At 36.4% G+C, this 19,685-nt stretch overlaps 2 protein-coding genes and 2 pseudogenes across 2 annotated transcripts in view; all 4 read left to right on the top strand.

Moving 5' to 3' along the window:
• LOC104700972 overlaps positions 1 to 1,523 on the top strand; it is a 2,585-nt gene extending 1,062 nt beyond the window's left edge. Inside the window, exons 3-7 of the mRNA XM_010416594.1 lie at positions 200 to 302; positions 552 to 607; positions 743 to 907; positions 1,091 to 1,204; positions 1,294 to 1,523. Coding sequence (XP_010414896.1) covers positions 200 to 302; positions 552 to 607; positions 743 to 907; positions 1,091 to 1,204; positions 1,294 to 1,386 — 531 coding nt within the window. The 3' untranslated portion in view covers positions 1,387 to 1,523. The remainder of the gene's footprint in view (positions 1 to 199; positions 303 to 551; positions 608 to 742; positions 908 to 1,090; positions 1,205 to 1,293) is intronic.
• On the top strand, positions 2,294 to 2,635 carry LOC109125432 (annotated as a pseudogene).
• On the top strand, positions 9,544 to 10,068 carry LOC104704545 (protein SCAR-like). The gene has a single exon (XM_010420611.1). It carries the CDS (start codon positions 9,544 to 9,546, stop codon positions 10,066 to 10,068), a length of 525 nt encoding a protein of 174 aa, XP_010418913.1.
• LOC109125433 lies at positions 14,841 to 15,214 on the top strand (annotated as a pseudogene).

Here is a 19,685-nt window from a genome sequence, read left to right on the forward strand (position 1 = left end):
AAAAAAAAAAAAAAAAAAAAAAAAAAAAAAAAAAAAAAAAAAAAAAAAAAAAAAAAAAAGGAAAAGTAGAAGACAAAGTGTTTTGTAAACCTTCAGAATGCATGACCAAATCATTTAGCTATACAATTTCATTTGATTATGCTTCGGTTGCACTTACACTTTGATTAGATTATTATTCCGATATGTATATCTGTGTCAGGTGGGGTTGCTGGGCTCAGCGAGGACCTTACAACAAGATTTCAATAGCCTTGCTGAAACTGCAGATACATCCACACCGGAGGGTCTAAGCTATGTTTTAACCGGTATAACATATTCCTTGAGATATATATATACTAAAATCATTTTTTTACCCTATCATATGTGAAAAATGTTAAATGACCTTTTTCTTCTGTGTTTAGAATGAAGACGTTATTTGGTGAAAAAAATGTTAATTTGACTTAAATGATGTAAATTGCTAAAATAAGTTGCAGGTGTTAATGAAAACTATAGTGACCTGTATAAAACTACATATCATTTCTAGCCTACTTGATTTTTCTGTGTATTACGTACAGAGGCAACATTGGCTTTGTTGAGGCACCCGGACTATTGCATCTCTTGTTATTCATCAGTAAGTCCAGAGATTCTCTCTCATCATGAACGAGTTGCAACATTATCATATTCTAGCCTGGTTTCATCACCTGGTCTAGTAAGTATATGGTAGCAGAACCTAACCACTCTTTGATCTGTATCATGTACTTTTCAGGTGGATGTGAAGCCGTGTATAGAAGAAGGAGAGAAGCAATTTAATCTACTCTCCGTTGAAGAACGGGGAAAATTCGACGAGGAAACGCTTGTTAACGTGAATAGCATAAAGATTCGAAGCTCAAAGATTCATAGAGCTAGCGGTTTGAACAATGAATATATTGTGGTAAACTTATACAAAAACTCCAAAGTCTAGTGGGACAGGGTAGCAAGACAGTTATAAACCTCGTCAAAAAGGCGAAAGCAGTTATATAATTTGCAAAACACACTCGCTCCAAAGTAACATTGGGTTATTGTGCTTTTATGTGTTTAATAATTCTTTAACAGGAAGTGTGTTGTTCATGATCAGGTAACCATATTGGTGGCTACAGAGGGTACACTTAAACTGGAGACAATAAAGGGAAGTGGAGATTTGAAGGAAGCCTTACATAAACTCGGGTCGATACCGAGTAACAAAATATTGGTAAGAGAATCATACATGTATCCGTAACTTGCTTAATCATGAGAATGGTTTAGTCTTGTAAATTAAAGATGTAAAACAAAATGCTGCAGGCAGTAGAAGTACTTTGGACACCACAGAACGACAAGGACGTTTTGTCAGAAAGAGAACTACTTGAAGATTACCCACTTTTACGGCCTTTCTAAATCCGAATCGGTTTAGTATCATCAGCAAACCGTGCGTCGTGCGATATATCTAGAGCTTAATTGGGTTTGATACTTTGATTCCTTATTCACGGCCAAAACCGGTTTAAACTTGATTTAACCAACATTTATTTAGTTAATACCGGATTTCGTTCAGTTCAGTTAATAAACCGGATTGGTTGATCCTATTATTGGTATGAATAGAATTTGAATTTTGAAGTTTCGGTTATTTTTTATTTTATCAAAATCCATAGAGTTTTTTTTTTCGAGTTTTGCATTTTAATTTTGTCCCCACATTATTATCAACCGGTTTTGATCCATCACCGATAGGCGATTGCAAATCCGGTTTAATAAACTTCTTCAAAATCTTTTTTCAAAGAAAAAGAAAAAAAGTATTTTATACGACTCCAACTTACTAGCATAGAACCCCCTGGAAACAGATAACATGGAGATCACGACTCCTACTTAAAGTTAAAGGTAAAGCCAACACGAGTTAAAGCTCGAAATACAAGAAAGATTACTCCTAATCCGGTTTGATCAAAGGCCTTCGGTTATATTTCATCTCTCCCAATCAAATCAAATCAAATATATGGTCTCAATACTTTCTAGCTATTTAATGTCGTATAATTTTTTTTTGGGTGAAAAATTAATGTCGTATCATAGAGAGGGGATTTGGACTTTAATTCAGTTTTAGAATCTGCTAATTAAACTCGAGATAAAAACAAAACTGTTAATTAAATTACCTAATAAAAAGTCCGCAAACGTTTCAAGACGACAACTAATACCAATGCTCGTTTCTTCCCATATAAATACAACTAAAGGAGGTTAGTATTGTTCATCATTCATAAACATACTCGAGAAAGAGTCATTTGTACCAATATTATATTCCAATCTTCCTATTTCCTTCATCATGGCTATCAAAAACGTGATTTTTGCTGTAGCGGTTGTATGCATTATGGTTTCGGTAAATGCTCAGCTACCATTTCCATTCCAACCGAGTCATGGTATACCAGAATTACCTGATATAACAAAATGTTGATCAACATTGATGAATATTCGTGGATGCATTACTGAGATTTCTCAATCGATAATCACTGGAAAGTTTGATAGTATAGGTCCAGCTTGTTGCAAGACATTTTTGGAAGCCGAACCCAATTGCATCCCGAAAATTCCGGTTAATCCATTTTTCCCTCCTATGTTGAAAGAACAATGCTCAAGAATTGCTGGCGCAGTTCCTCCTACCACAAAGTAGAATTTTAGAATAGTTATTTCAAACCATTTGTTCTCTTTAGTTTTAGTTGATCAATAAAATTGGATTTTTGATATTGTATGCAATATAAGGATATTTTAGTCACTCTTCAAAACTACAAAATCATACTCTACTACGAGGGGAGCAGTAAATATTTTTTGCTTTTTTTCCCTACGTATGCTCGAGACAGCTATACGCATACGCCTACACAAGATCTAATACCACATGAGATCCGCTTCATTCCATACATTAAGCAAAGACTGTTTATCAATATCAAAAACAGCGAACTATATCTATAAGTTAAATTTTATCTTTTCTTATTCTGCCACATAAATATCCACTTAATCACATTTTTTTTATTTTAAAAATAAGCTTAAAATACTCATTTAGTGTATATTTATGTTACTTATAATTAATAGAAAGTTTAAATAAATAAATAAAATTAAGAAATAATATATTAAAATGAGAAAAAACAATACTATAATTTTTTTTATTATTGGTAATAATATAATTCAACTTTTCTTTTTAAACTGATCGTAGTTAAAAAAAGGTTGTTTTTTTTTGTTTTAAGTTTATGTGTTGTTGAAAAATTGTTTTTTTGGTAATGTGGTTGAAATCCCAGGCGGCAGCGCAAGAGAAGTTTAAACTCAGCGTTGATGCATACAAGTCACTATCTTCTACACTCTTTTGACTTTACACGTAGGCATTGATGCACCATCTTAGCATTAGTTGATAAGGGTGCTTCTGAAAGTACTTCTAGAGTTCTACCGGTTATTTAGGTTTGATTCATGAGAATACCAGTTACGTGATTGAATAATAGCCGAGAATCATGTTAAGTTAACCAATGTATCTCTCTCATTCTTTTCAAGATTTGAAAACAAAAAACAATACTATATGAGAAAGATTTATGTTCTTGTTCAGAAGTTCTTTTACGTGTTTATTTATCTTTTTATATTTATTAAAAAATATAATTTAAATATCAAAAGTATTAATTATTCGTAATTCGGTTAATTTAGCCATTTCACTTATATTTAATGTAGTTTTTCACACGCACAAAAATATGGTGTAGTTTTCAAAATAGAAAATTTTTTATTCTAAAGAAAAAAGGAAAATAACAAAGAAAAAAAATGTAAATACTTTGAAAGAAAGGGAAAAATGTAAATCCTGTCTTTCATACATATAGCCTGTTCTTTTGTTGATCGCTGGGTTAGGACAGCGATTGTGCAAAACGACAATAGACGTAGGAGCTGTCAAAACAATACGACAACGAAGGACATTTTTTTTTTTTTAGAATTGAATGTAAAATTAATTCAAACTCAAAGGATTGTTTAACAATTACTTGAGCAGATATTTATCCGATAATAGCTAAGGTTGTCGTGTGGCAAACCAAAGAGAAAGCCCCTCATCATATGTTAAATCGCCTTTGTTTCTGATGGATGTAAATCAATTGCGGACATTCGTATCTATGAGCTTGACAAAACGGAGAGCTGGGAGGGGAGGTTCTCCATGACTCCGTTTGTTACGTTCATGCCATAGCTGATAGATAGTGGCTTGGAAAGTGTACCGTATGGTGAAAAGGCGGATAGATAGTTGTTGATGACAGCGAGGAGGTGAGACCATTCCAGAGAGATCTGCTCCAAGCAGTCTTACCGTAAAAGTGGACCAGACTTCTGCAGCGTAGTGGCAGGTGAAGAAAAGATGGTTCCTTGTCTCCTCTTCACCACAGAAAAGGCAGTTAAGACGGTGTGATGGGTTCCATTTCCGCCGGCGCTCCCCTGTCGATAATCTATTTTGAACTGTGTTACGAATATTTCTATTTAGCTATTTAGGATTATTTCTATTTTTCTTCTTTTCTTTTCTCTTAGGGTTTTACTTTACATTTGATTATATATAGAGACGAAATCAAGGTCGTAAGACTCATTCAGGCAATTGAGAGCTTTGGAGGTTTCAATCGGATTAGGCCGAGGGAAGAAAACTTAGTTCTCTTTGGGGAGTTTTACTCTTATTACGTTTATTGTTCTGTTTCTCTACTTTATAATAAAGGAGTTTTGATATTACTTCTAGTTTTAGGATTCTATCTCTAACAATTGGTCCGACCTAAAGACGAACGCCTGAAGAATGACACAGACACGACAAGGTGAACGTTTTAGAGAAGAATCATAATACTTTCTCTAAGAATCTTCAAACTTTAGAAAAGATTCATGAGGTTTTGTTTTCAAAGATCAATGGGATATATGCCAAATTTGATGAGATGCAAACCCTTTTTAAGCAATTTTATGCAAGGTTCTGGTCAAAAGAGTGGGGTTACCTCCGACTCGCACGACCTCTCGTCAGCTTCTACAGTTAAAGTAATGCTATGGAGCAGCAAGTTACGATGGAAGCTTCTCAAGACGATAACCTCTGTGTGGTGCGGCAAGTCGAGATGCCGAGTTTGAACGGTGAAGATCGATCCACTTGGGTGGTTGGCACAAGCTGAGCAATACTTCTCACTTCAAGGCACACATCCTGATAAGAAAGTTAATATCGCCTTCATGACAGTGGTAGGCGATGCGCTGCACTGGTTACAGTGGCTTTGCCAGCAAAGTCCAACAATGTCTTGGGTACATCTTAAGACATAATGGATGGAACAGTTTGGAGGAGACATTACAACATCTCCGTTCGAGCAATAGCAGCCCTTTAACAAACAGGTTAAGTGGATGAGTTTGTCACTGAATTTCTTGCACGAGCAGCTCAAATTCCTTCTCAAGATCTGCACCTTCAGTTCGGGTTATTTCTCAACGGACTAAAAGAGGAGATTCATGTGAAATTTCGTCCATACGATGATAGAGAATTACGAACGGCAATTCGTGTTTCACGGTCTATTGAAAAAGAGCTGGATATTTACTATGGGGACAAAGGCAAACCACCTGATAAGGCAGTTAAGCGATTTAAAGAGAGTTTTGGGACTCCAAATCATTCCTTACGGACCCTTGATCATGGGAAACAAGCTGTGTGAACACATACATCTTCTCAGGTTGGTTCAAGCAGCAACACTTAAAGGCCAAGGGATACACGTAAATATTCACACCAAGAGTATCACGACATAAAGGCAAGAGGATTATGTTTCCGCTGTAAGCAACCCTACTCTCCTCAACGTGATTGTCCCTATAAGTCTCTTAGAGCTTTGATGTTGGCAGAGGACGAAACAATTATAGATGGCGAGATAATGCCTATATACGGGCAGGTCAGATTTGAATCCAGCCTTGAGGACAAGGCTGTTTTGGAGCGGTCGACAATGTTATTTAGCTATTTAGGATTATTTCTATTTTTCTTATTTCCTTTTCTCTTAGGGTTTTACTTTACCTTTGATTATATAATAGAGACGAAGTCTAGGTTGTAAGACTCATCCACGAATTAGGCCGAGGGAAGAGAACTTAGTTCTCTTTGGGGAGTTTTACTTTTATTACGTTTATTGTTCTGTTTCTTTACTTTATAATAAAGGGGTTTTGATATTACTTCTAGTTTTGGGATTCTATCTCTAACAATCTGCCAACCAAGTTAAGAAAGCATAATTAGGCGTAGCATTCGGAAACCAGACTCCATGATACCAGTTTGTTGACAACAATGTGTCGCTGGAAAATATGGAGTTCTCGATGGAAAAAGTACAGGCGTGATGCAACGGCAGAGGAGTCGCCACAATAACCAGCGATTATAGAATTAGTACATGTCGTCATCTCTAAAACTATCAGGGACTGATTTCTTATAAAATTATGTTGTCAGTTCAGCTTTTTCTTCTTTAATTTTTAGTCACAGTAACTGGGATAGCGATCAACAAAAGAACAGGTCGTAGTCGCTTAGATAATTCGGGGCTTTTAGGATCCGGAGTTGAGCAAAATCTAAGGCGTTTAAGGAGTGAGTCGATAATGATAATGGAAGGAGTAAATTGTCAGAAAACGCGATGGATATATCGCGGGATAGCAATGTTAGCATATGTGGTTTGGTTAAGTTCTCCATCGAACTCTTGTGGCCGTCGTTATGTTCATCGTGGTCTTAAGAAGAATCGGAGGTGGTGGTTTTAATCTTTGCAGCACCGATTGTATTCTGCATGTATGGTGGTGAGGTCTTTTTACGTTCCGGTTTCAGATCCGACAACGCAGAACTCGGGTGATTGGTCTCACTTGGTCGGAATTGGGATGGTATCAGTGTGCGGAATGTCATACTATGGTCAGACCATAGAATTGTGTATCTATGAATTCTCGTTGGTGGCTGGGTTATTGGCCGTCGTGCTACTCTCTTTTCCGCCAGTTGAAGTCCGTGTTCAACAGGTTTTCTACGCCGATTTTGTACTGTGTTTGGTTGGGTATTTAGGTTACCAGCGACCTTTTTGGATCCCTTGTGTTTTCGTAGCGGTCTTGATCCTTGTCAATACCCTTCTTTTCCAAGGACTTCTTCGTCTTGATCATCATCTCAAACCCTCCGAGGAGGAGGACAAGTCTCACTATCTGAAAGTTTAGGGATTTATTTTGCTTTTTTTTTAACTTTTAATGCTTCTTCTATCACTACAAGAAAACATGTATTTTGGGACTACATTTTGTAACTACTTATTCAGTCGCAAAATATAGCGACGCTTTTGAAACTAATTTGCGACGACTCAACGACTACCAAAAAATTAGAGAGAAAAACGTCGCTTACTAACGACGAAAAATAAATGTCGCAAAATGATTTTACATAAGCGACTACATAAGAAATAATTTGCGTCGAAAATAAATTCGTCTCATAATGGTCACAATTTTGCGACTACTCTGTGACGAACTATATAATCGGTAAAGAGAGTCGCAAAAACGTCGTGAGGATTTATTTGCGTCCACATTTTATACCCCTATTTAGTAGCAAAGACGTCACAAATTGCAACAATATTGTGACTGATATCTGAATACTTTGTGACTAACACCTGATTAAGCTACACTTTTAAGACTATTTAGCCACTATCTATATTTTTTATTTTGAAATTTCACATTTGAGATTCATTTACATGTTTAGGCTGAAATTTATGCTTTGTTTTGCTCATATTATCAATAATAACTTTCTCAAAGTATTAAATTTCCATGACTATAAACTAAACATCCATAAGTACAAAATTTATCTCAAGTGTTACATGTTCTTTTATATGAAAATGTGTTGCAATGAAGAAAAATTCAAAACTAAGTGAAGTAAACATTGTTTTACTAAATCTTACTATTACATGTACTTTATACTACTAATATGAGTTCTCTTTAGTGATTTATATCAACAGTTTTGTTCATAATATGTAGAATTCAAGATTTATAGTTTGTGACATATATATGGTAGTCATAATTTGGTCACAAATTGCGACTGATTTGCCACTATATTACGACTATTTCTGTTTGTCACTCTTTTGCTACCAATTAGAGACCTGTTTTGCAACGATATTGTGACTGATACCTGAATACTTTGCGACTAACACCTGATTTAGCTACACTTTTAAGACTATTTAGCCACTCTCCATATTTTTTATTTTGAAATTTCACATTTTAGATTCATTTACATGTTTAGGGTGAAGTTTATGCTTTGTTTTGCTCACCTTATCAATAATAACTTTCTCAAAGTATTAAATTTCCATGACTATAAACTAAACATCCATAATTTCAAAATTTATCTCAAGTGTTACATGTTCTTTTATATGAGAATGTGTTGCAATGAAGAAAAATTCAAAACTAAGTGAAGTAAACATTGTTTTACTAAATCTTACTATTACATGTACTTTATACTACTAATATGAGTTCTCTTTAGTGAGTTTTGTTCATAATGTGTAGAATTCAAGATTTTTAGTTTGTGACATATATATATGGTAGTCGTAAATTGGTCACAAATTGCGACTGATTTGCCACTATATTACGACTATTTATGTTTGTCACTCTTTTGCTACCAATTAGAGACTTGTTTCGTTAATAACTAGGTTAATTTACTCTGCAACTCCTTTGCGACTAATGTGCGACTCTTTTCGTTAATAACTAGGTAAACCAAAACGACTTCTCTTTGTTTATTACTAGCCACTCTCGATCTAGGGTTAACACTCTATCCTCTCTCAAAGGGCGATTTGCCGATTTCTCTCTCAAACTTTTCTCTTCTCATTCAACTGATTTCTCTTCTCATTCAACTGATTTGCCGATCTAATGGTTCTNCGACTAACACCTGATTTAGCTACACTTTTAAGACTATTTAGCCACTCTCCATATTTTTTATTTTGAAATTTCACATTTTAGATTCATTTACATGTTTAGGGTGAAATTTATGCTTTGTTTTGCTCACCTTATCAATAATAACTTTCTCAAAGTATTAAATTTCCATGACTATAAACTAAACATCCATAATTTCAAAATTTATCTCAAGTGTTACATGTTCTTTTAAATGAGAATGTGTTGCAATGAAGAAAAATTCAAAACTAAGTGAAGTAAACATTGTTTTACTAAATCTTACTATTATATGTACTTTATACTACTAATATGAGTTCTCTTTAGTGATTTATATCAACAGTTTTGTTCATAATGTGTAGAATTCAAGATTTTTAGTTTGTGACATATATATGGTAGTCGTAAATTGGTCACAAATTGCGACTGATTTGCCACTATATTACGACTATTTCTGTTTGTCACTCTTTTGCTACCAATTAGAGACTTGTTTCGTTAATAACTAGGTTAATTTACTCTGCAACTCCTTTGCGACTAATGTGCGACTCTTTTCATTAATAACTAGGTAAACCAAAACGACTTCTCTTTGTTTATTACTAGCCACTCTCGATCTAGGGTTAACACTCTATCCTCTCTCAAAGGGCGATTTGCCGCTTTCTCTCTCAAACTTTTCTCTTCTCATTCAACTGATTTCTCTTCTCAGTCAACTGATTTGCCGATCTAATGGTTCCCAGCGGTAGTAGATCTCGAGGTCGTGGAGGCAGGACTGCGTCGGGTGTAAGGACATACAATGGTCAAAACGCCACTAAAGGTGTCAGTGCTCCCGGAACTTCTTCTCACTCGTCCAACCCATCGGCGACACATTTTGGGACCAATTCGCATCAAAGTCGTCCTTCGCAGTTTCCGCCGAGGACACAGTCTGGGAATCATTCCGGGACCCAGTCGCATCAAAGCCCTCGTTCGCAGTTTCCGCCAAGGACATCTGGGAACCATTCCGGGACCCATTCGCACCGAAGCCTTCCTTCACAGTCACCGCCGAGGATACAGCCGGTTCCTGCTCTTCCACCACCGGTTCCTGCTCCAGAAGCTGTACCGCCACCAAACCCTAATGAGGAAGATGGCGACGAAGGAGGAATCCCACATCCTAATCCACCTCAACAAAATCATAATCCAAATGTTGACTACAATGATATTTTGGATCGTTTGCTTGCTCTTCCAGGTCGCGAGCATCTACCACTGCTGTCTTAGCAACCTATTCCAGGAATCGAGACTTTATGGTATAAATTCTCTTAGTTATATAAGTTGTGTGATATAAGTTTGATATTAGTTTGTTATAGGTTTTAGTTGTGATATAGGTTTGTTGTGGTAATATAAGTTTGATATAGGTTGTGATTNTAAATCTTACTATTACATGTACTTTATACTACTAATATGAGTTCTCTTTAGTGAGTTTTGTTCATAATGTGTAGAATTCAAGATTTTTAGTTTGTGACATATATATATGGTAGTCGTAAATTGGTCACAAATTGCGACTGATTTGCCACTATATTACGACTATTTATGTTTGTCACTCTTTTGCTACCAATTAGAGACTTGTTTCGTTAATAACTAGGTTAATTTACTCTGCAACTCCTTTGCGACTAATGTGCGACTCTTTTCGTTAATAACTAGGTAAACCAAAACGACTTCTCTTCGTTTATTACTAGCCACTCTCGATCTAGGGTTAACACTCTATCCTCTCTCAAAGGGCGATTTGCCGCTTTCTCTCTCAAACTTTTCTCTTCTCATTCAACTGATTTCTCTTCTCAGTCAACTGATTTGCCGATCTAATGGTTCCCAGCGGTAGTAGATCTCGAGGTCGTGGAGGCAGGACTGCGTCGGGTGTAAGGACATACAATGGTCAAAACGCCACTAAAGGTGTCAGTGCTCCCGGAACTTCTTCTCACTCGTCCAACCCATCGGCGACACATTTTGGGACCAATTCGCATCAAAGTCGTCCTTCGCAGTTTCCGCCGAGGACACAGTCTGGGAATCATTCCGGGACCCAGTCGCATCAAAGCCCTCGTTCGCAGTTTCCGCCAAGGACATCTGGGAACCATTCCGGGACCCATTCGCACCGAAGCCTTCCTTCACAGTCACCGCCGAGGATACAGCCGGTTCCTGCTCTTCCACCACCGGTTCCTGCTCCAGAAGCTGTACCGCCACCAAACCCTAATGAGGAAGATGGCGACGAAGGAGGAATCCCACATCCTAATCCACCTCAACAAAATCATAATCCAAATGTTGACTACAATGATATTTTGGATCGTTTGCTTGCTCTTCCAGGTCGCGAGCATCTACCACTGCTGTCTTAGCAACCTATTCCAGGAATCGAGACTTTATGGTATAAATTCTCTTAGTTATATAAGTTGTGTGATATAAGTTTGATATTAGTTTGTTATAGGTTTTAGTTGTGATATAGGTTTGTTGTGGTAATATAAGTTTGATATAGGTTGTGATTTAAGTTTGATATAGGTTGTGGTATAAGTTTGATATAGGTTGTGATATAAGTTTGTTGTTGTGATATAGGTTTGTTGTTGTGATTCTTATTTGATATTGTGATAAGAATCAAATAAGTTTGATATAAACGGTATAAATGATCTTAGTTATATCGGTTTGATATAAGTTGTGTGATATAAGTTTGATATCGGTTTTAGTTTGATATAAGTTTGATATTAGTTTGTTATAGGTTTTAGTTGTGATATAGGTTTGTTGTGGTGATATAAGTTTGATATAGGTTGTGATTTAAGTTTGATATAGGTTGTGGTATAAGTTTGATATAGGTTGTGATATAAGTTTGTTGTTGTGATATAGGTTTGTTGTTGTGATTCTTATTTGATATTGTGATAAGAATCAAATAAGTTTGATATAAACGGTATAAATGATCTTAGTTATATCGGTTTGATATAAGTTGTGTGATATAAGTTTGATATCGGTTTTAGTTTGATATAGGTTTGATATAAGTTGTTGTTTTGATATAGGTTTGTTGTGGTGATATAAGTTGTTTGTTGTGATATAAGTTTGTTGTTGTGATATAGGTTTGTTGTGATATAGGTTAGTCTTCTGGGACCATTTGGTTTTAGTCTGTGATATAAGTTGTTGTTCTTGTTTTTTATAACAGGTTTAACAGACACAAAGGGAGGCTGTCTCGAGCGATTGCTGGAATCTTTAGGAGGAAGTTTGATGGGCCTTACTACAGTTGGAAGGTGACTCCAATACCCATTCAAGAGAGATACTTCAGGACGTTTGCGGTAATGTTGACTCTTTCACAACATGTTATTGTTTACTCTATGTATGAGTTAGAATTGTTGCTAACTTTAACTGTTTGTGTGATGTAGTGGAAGTTTAGGTGGGATACCGGGATTATTGACCTTATTAAAGAAGGTTTCTTGAAGATAGCCAAGAAGCGGATGAAAGGCATTGTCAGTCAATCAAAGAGGAGAGGTGTGCAACCATCATGGATTCATGATACATTATGGGCTGAGATGTGGGAATACTGGGAAACCCCTGATGCTATTGAGAAGAGTGAGAATGCTTCACAGTGCAGAAACTCTACTCGTGGAGGTCTTGGAGTGCACAAACACTTAGCCGGTCAGAAATCATTTGTGCAAGTTCATCAAAAAATGGCAAGTCTTCGGTTTCCATCCAATTACGTAACTTCTAATTTTCTAATACTGCTTATGTGAATTTAATCTGTTTGACTATCATTGTAGGAGGAAGAGTTGGGACGTCATGTATCACTTAGCGAAGTGTTTATGAAAACACATACTCGGGCTGATGGAACTTTTGTGGATCAAAAAGCGAAACAAGTTGCTGAGACCTATGAGAAGACCATAGAAGAGAAATTGTCTGAAATGAATGAGGATGGACTACATACTTCAGATAATTCCTCTGAACATTCAAGTCATGAAACTCTCAGCATTGATCAAAAGAATGAGATCTTTCTTCAGGTAATTTTACTTAATGTTTTTGATTTTCTTTTAATGAGGTTTGAGTATTCTCGCTTAACTGAATGTTATGTTTTGTTTCAGTGTACTCAGACAGATATCAAAAGCAACCCTTTTGGCCTTGGATCTCTTGTCGACACACTTAACAAAAGAAAAAGGAAAGAGAGCTATGTGAGCCCATCAACTGTTCAGGATCTTCAAGATCAACTTCGGCGCAAGATAGCTGAACACGAGGCTGAAAATGCACGCCGTGATGCGGAACATCGACAGTCTCAGGCTAGCTTCCAGAAGCTCCTCGCCTTCATGAATGAAAAAAATTCTGAGTTGGCCGAGTTTATGGCTTCTGATCCTACTGACCATGAACCAGCCACACAAGCCACGAGAGGAGGCACCACACAAGCCACGACAGCAGCCAATTCTCCTTTGTCTAACACTTCTTCCACCCAATGAACTTGATTTGTATTTCCTCTCATTTAGGATGATCTTTTGTGTTTAAACTCTTTTAGGATGATGTTATGGTATGATTTAGGATGATATTATGGTATGATTAAGATGATGTTATGGTAAGATTAGGATGATATTATGGTATGATAAGGATAATCTTTTGCTATGATTAGTATTTTTAATCATCATTTTCTTTTTAATTAATAGCGTTTTAAATTGGAAATTAACCAATATCAAACATGTGACTAGTTTGTGACCAAACCAAATAACAAACATGTGACCAGTTTGTGACCAAACAAAATAACAAACAAAAACTCCAAATTCAGACTCTTGTAATTAGTCCCAAAATCGTCCCGCTATTGGACTCTAAATATGGTCACAAAACAGTCAGTAAGTAAACTTGGTTGCATTTCAGTCANAAAATGCACGCCGTGATGCGGAACATCGACAGTCTCAGGCTAGCTTCCAGAAGCTCCTCGCCTTCATGAATGAAAAAAATTCTGAGTTGGCCGAGTTTATGGCTTCTGATCCTACTGACCATGAACCAGCCACACAAGCCACGAGAGGAGGCACCACACAAGCCACGACAGCAGCCAATTCTCCTTTGTCTAACACTTCTTCCACCCAATGAACTTGATTTGTATTTCCTCTCATTTAGGATGATCTTTTGTGTTTAAACTCTTTTAGGATGATGTTATGGTATGATTTAGGATGATATTATGGTATGATTAAGATGATGTTATGGTAAGATTAGGATGATATTATGGTATGATAAGGATAATCTTTTGCTATGATTAGTATTTTTAATCATCATTTTCTTTTTAATTAATAGCGTTTTAAATTGGAAATTAACCAATATCAAACATGTGACTAGTTTGTGACCAAACCAAATAACAAACATGTGACCAGTTTGTGACCAAACAAAATAACAAACAAAAACTCCAAATTCAGACTCTTGTAATTAGTCCCAAAATCGTCCCGCTATTGGACTCTAAATATGGTCACAAAACAGTCAGTAAGTAAACTTGGTTGCATTTCAGTCAGAAATGTGCAACTCCAGATACAGTCACTTAACAGTCGCTTATATACGACTATATTTTCTAGTCGGAAGTCAGTCGCAAATTAGAGATGATGTTATGACCATTTTATTTTGCGACCGTTTTTTAACGACTCCCAAAAATGGTCGCTAAGAAGTCACAAAACCCTTATTTGCGACTACTTAGCAACGTTTATAGGAGTCGCAAACAGTGTGTTTTCTTGTAGTGTATCATCTAACTAATGTGAATTATATAAAATAACATCCTTTTTTTTTACGTGTGAGTTGATTTTTTCATTTATTTTTCCTAGTTAAACTTTTATTTGGCGATACATGTTAAACGTAAGCCACTTAATAAGTATACTATGAACGGTTAAATTAAATCTAATATCAACAATAATTAAAATTTAAAGACGTTTCTTCAACGTAATTGATATAGTAGCTTTATTTCCTCCTATATAAAGAAACGACGGCTGTACTATCGTTCATCCATCAAAACCAAACTTGATAAAGAAACATATTTGAAGTTTTGTTCCCTAATGAAATATCTCATCATGTCTATCAAAAATGTTGATTTTCTTCTTGCAGCCATATGCGTTGTGGTTGCGGTAAATGCTCACTACCACAGTTTTCGGCTTCGTTTCCTTTCCCATTTCCATTTCAACCAATTCCAAGTGTGCCAGGATTACCTGATATAACAAAATGTTGGTCAGTAGTGATGGATATTCCTGGATGCGTTACAGAGATTGCTCAATCGATATTCACTGGAAAATTTGTTAACATAGGTCCTGCTTGTTGCAAAGCATTTTTGGATGTGGAAGCCAATTGCATGCCGAAAATTCCATTTAATCCGTTTTTTCCTCCTATGCTAAAAGAACAATGTTTAAGAACTGCTAGTGCTGGTGCAGCCCCTCCTATTCCAAAATAGAGTTTAGAATTTTATAATCTGTCATTTTTATTTTACAAAATTTATAATAATTTAGCTAATTCAACATATTCAACTCCAAAAAAATATATATATACAACGATATTATAAAAGCATTTGAGAAGTTTTATCTTTTTTTTTTAATCGGTGTTTTAGTTATCCTTCAGTTGACATGAATAGCACCATTCAAGTGTACCATATCTCATCGAACATGGAGTCCATTATAAATTTTATCTTGCAATGATTTAGAATTTGAAAGTGTTTTCATAAATCCTTTCGATATGTCGTAACACCAAATATGTGACCGTTTATAACTATATGGTAAAGCTTCAAGCGATATTACATGTTTTTTAGTTTCTACAATAAAAAAATATATATTTTCAATGAGCTTGTGATAGAAAAAAACATGCAACATGGGCGTTCGTATCTCACACATGTGGGAAGTACAGAAACTATTTTCTTTTGAAAACTATCGTGGAACCCAAACTTTCAAATTTTGATCTCGAACTAGATGTCTATGATATCACCATTCCACATCATCAAAAAGGGAGAAAGCCGAAAGAAGAAGAAAGCCATCCTGCTTTCTTTTCTTCTTAATTTTTAATTAACCAATTAATTTATTTTGATTTGGTTTTAGATTAGGTTTACTTTAGTTTAGTGCTTTGTTAGTTAGTTAAAAACAGTACACTAATTAAAACCAATGTTTGTAGGTAATTAGATGAAAATTCTTAATCTATGGAAAAATATATTTTGAACTATAAATTAAAAGAGATATACGGGTTGAAAAAAAAAACTTTCGGAGATATCTAATTTGAAATCAAAGTTTGAGTTCTATATGGCTTGATGCCAAAGTTCTTATAGAGAAATAGTTCATTAATCCAAATGTATTGTTCACAGAGAAAATGTACACTGTTTTTAAACTTTCAAAACTAAAAATGACATAAAGTCATGTTAGAATTAAATCACTGAAAAAAATCTCCCACATGTATTGGTTTAATCTAATACTCCATCTGTTTCACAAAGAGTGTCATTTTAACATAATGAATATAAATGAAGAAAAATATTACAGTTTCTATTTTACCTTTTACAAATGCACTGAAAGTTTTTTCTTTCTAATTAAAAAATGCATTGAAAACATAAAATGACACTATTTTTTGTAATAGACAAATTTTTTTCAAAATAACACTCTTTGTGAAACAGAAAGAGTATATATTTTTTCTACAAAAAAAAAGCTAATATCTAAATTGGAATTGTTTAGTTTCTCGTTAAAGTTTTTTTGTTTTTGATGTTTTTTTTTTGGAGTTTTGCATTCTACTTTCTGTCTCCACATATATATACACTATACAGTAAAATAAATTTAACTCATTTCAAATCTCCATACTTATTATAAACCGGTTTGAGCCATCAACCGGTTTTGTAGATATTTTATTATATATTTGTCTTCCTTTTTTTTATCTATTATATTATTTTTCTTGAAATAAAACTCCCTCCAAATGTATCTCAAGTCTTAGAATATATACCCTAAGAAATAAACCCTAGCCACCATTTCTAGCTTCAAACGATATCGATCATTGTGGCTACTTGTACTTTGCTAAAACTAACTCCGCTTCAATGGAAACCATCTTTTTCATATATGCAACATCTTCACCATGATCCTAGTTTTCATTTCTACTCCAAACCTCAACTCCGATCAAATTTTATTCCTCTTCGAATGGCCGTGAAATATAAACAATCCACGTTTTCAGATCCGACACGAATCGCCCTCAGATATGGAAGAACTCATCTGAGAAAATCGCGATTCAGATCAAGAAAACCTTAGAATCTTTGAAAAAACCCGCTACAGCCGCGGTTTTGCTCGGTCTGCTTTTTTTATGTGGTCATAATTATTGCGCCTCAGCTGCGTCTGGTGGTAGCGCCGTCTCTTCCAGTTCTGGAAGCTCAAATAGCTCTTCTTCCTCTTCGAGCTACTGCTACTCCTACTCGTCTTCATATTCTAATTATAACACCTTCGTACTGATTTTAATGATTGGAGTGACTTTGATGATTCCTTTAGGTATATTCTGTGATATCTTTTTTTTTTTGGTAGGAGATCGGGCGACTTTTAGTCGCCCCGTGATTTATTAAAATGAAAAGAAAAAATTACAAGCAAACGTTACGAGACCGTGCGTGGCCCAGAATATCAGCCCTGAACAATGGCTCTACTACATCCGGAACATAATCAAAAGTATGAAAACCTAACGGTAATGAAAACGCATAGTTTGCTAACCCATCTGCTAGGCAGTTAGCTTTCCTATACACATGAGAAATACGGACTATCGAGTCCTTGAGATAAAGCCATGGCACAACCGTACCAGGAAAGACAGCGGATGATACCCACTTATCCCTGTCTTCAAAAACCCCACTACCATTTCCGAGTCAATCTCCAAGTCCACCTGACCTGCCTGTTGATCCCAAGCCATACACAAACCATAATATACTCCCCACAACTCAGCCAGAGGAGCAGAACAACGCCCGATATTCAGTGCAAAACCACCCCGCCACTCCCCTGTCTCACTCCGCAACACTCCTCCTGCGGTAGCTAGACCTGGGTTACCATGAGAGGCACCATCAATGTTCACTTTCAACCAACCCGATTCTGGCCACTTCCACATTACCATTCTCTCTTCCCTTACTGGTCGTTGTTTCCCTGCTTTATCCAACTGATTCGCCATAGCCACTTCCTGTGCAAGATCTTTAAGGAATTTTACTCGGTCCCTGCATTTACCGTGTTCCCCAAATATGTTCCCACACCTCCACTTCCAACCCCACCAGACTGTCATTGCGAATTTAATAGACCAAGGACATACATCTTGAGATCCACCTTCACCCAAATTATCATACACCCATTCAAACAAGTTTTGAGAAAAAAACACAGACCTTTTCTGCATCGGAACCAAACGTAGCCACACGCCTGACATAGCCAGACAATCTCGCACAACATGAAGGATTGTCTCAACTCCACCTTTACAAACCGTACAAATATTCGAGTCACTCAAATGTCGTCGGTGTCGTTCCACATTTACCATCAACGCTTGATTCCCGACAAGCCAAAGAAACGTATGTACCCTTTCTGGTACCTGTACGCCCCATATCCGATTAAAAAATGCAGACATATTTGGTCTAGGAGTGCCATTCTGTGTTAGCAGTCGATATGCAGAACGGACAGTGAATTTACCATCCGTTGTAAATCCCCATGACAGTCTGTCTTTTGCTCCTGTGAAGATATCCAAAACAACAGATAACAGCTCCAGTCTCTTATCTTCAGGAATATGCATAGCAATCCGAGACATATCCCAACCTACTCCCTCAATCCATAATTCTCTTGCCAAGACCAACTTATTCCCAGGTAACCCGGTATCTAGACCACTCCCTGCAAGCGTATCAAACGACAGCTATATGTCAACCCAGAATCTGATGGTTCTGCCATCACCAATGACCCAACTATGACCAGGACCAATCACCTCACGCAGACCAGTCCCCATACTCCTCCATGTCGAAGACTAGTTACTCTTGACTCTAGTCCATGTCGTGTCATGAATATGACCAACCTTATACTTACTTCTAACCACTCTGGCCCAGAGTTTATCCTTGTCATTTATTAACCGCCACCCTACCTTTGCTATAAGCGCCTTATTTATATCCTTAGCAGCCCTTATCCCCAAACCTCCTTCACTTTTAGGCAAACAAGCCTTATCCCAGGCCACTAAGTGTTGTTTACGTTTCTCTGGTGTGCTACCCCACAAAAAAGCTCGAGAAACCTTATCCAAACAAGTTAATGTAGCTTGTGGCAGGATTATAGTAGACATGGAGTGCAATGGTATAGACGATAGCACAGCTTTTGTCAAAGTTAGCCGACCCGCAAAGCTAAGAACTTGACTTTTCCACCCCGATAATCTAGAGGAAACTCTCTCCAAAATACTTCCAAAAGTCTCATTATTCATACGCTTATGGAGAACATGCATCCCTAAATACTTCCCCAAGTCTCTAGTAGATTTTATTCCACTCTCCTCACTTATCAGCTTCTCCAAGTCTCTTTAAATATTGTTAGAGAAAAAGATTTTTGATTTTTCAAGACTGACTTTCTGCCCAGAAGCTATGCAAAACTTCTGTAGCACACCCCAAATCACTCTTATTTGTGCCACTGATGATTCCGCAAACAGCATAAGGTCATCAGCAAAGCAAATGTGAGATAGCTGCGGACCTCCTCTAGATATACTTATTGGTTTCCACTTCTTATCCGCCACAGATAGATCAATCATGTGACACAACCTCTCCATACACAAGACAAATAAATATGGAGATAAGGGATCCCCCTGTCTGAATCCTCTATGTGGTTTAAACGAGTCTGTCTTCTCCCCATTCCATAACAGGCTCATAGATGGCCCCGAGACATATTGTAATATCCACCGCACCCAAATATCTGAAAATCCTGCAG

Source organism: Camelina sativa, chromosome 7, assembly GCF_000633955.1.
Source record: "Camelina sativa cultivar DH55 chromosome 7, Cs, whole genome shotgun sequence".
Taxonomy (NCBI): Eukaryota; Viridiplantae; Streptophyta; class Magnoliopsida; order Brassicales; family Brassicaceae; genus Camelina; species Camelina sativa.

Coding starts and splice junctions, on each gene's coding strand:
- LOC104704545 (XM_010420611.1), top strand. CDS start 9,544: ATGGTTCCCAGCGGTAGTAGATCTCGAGGTCGTGGAGGCAGGACTGCG.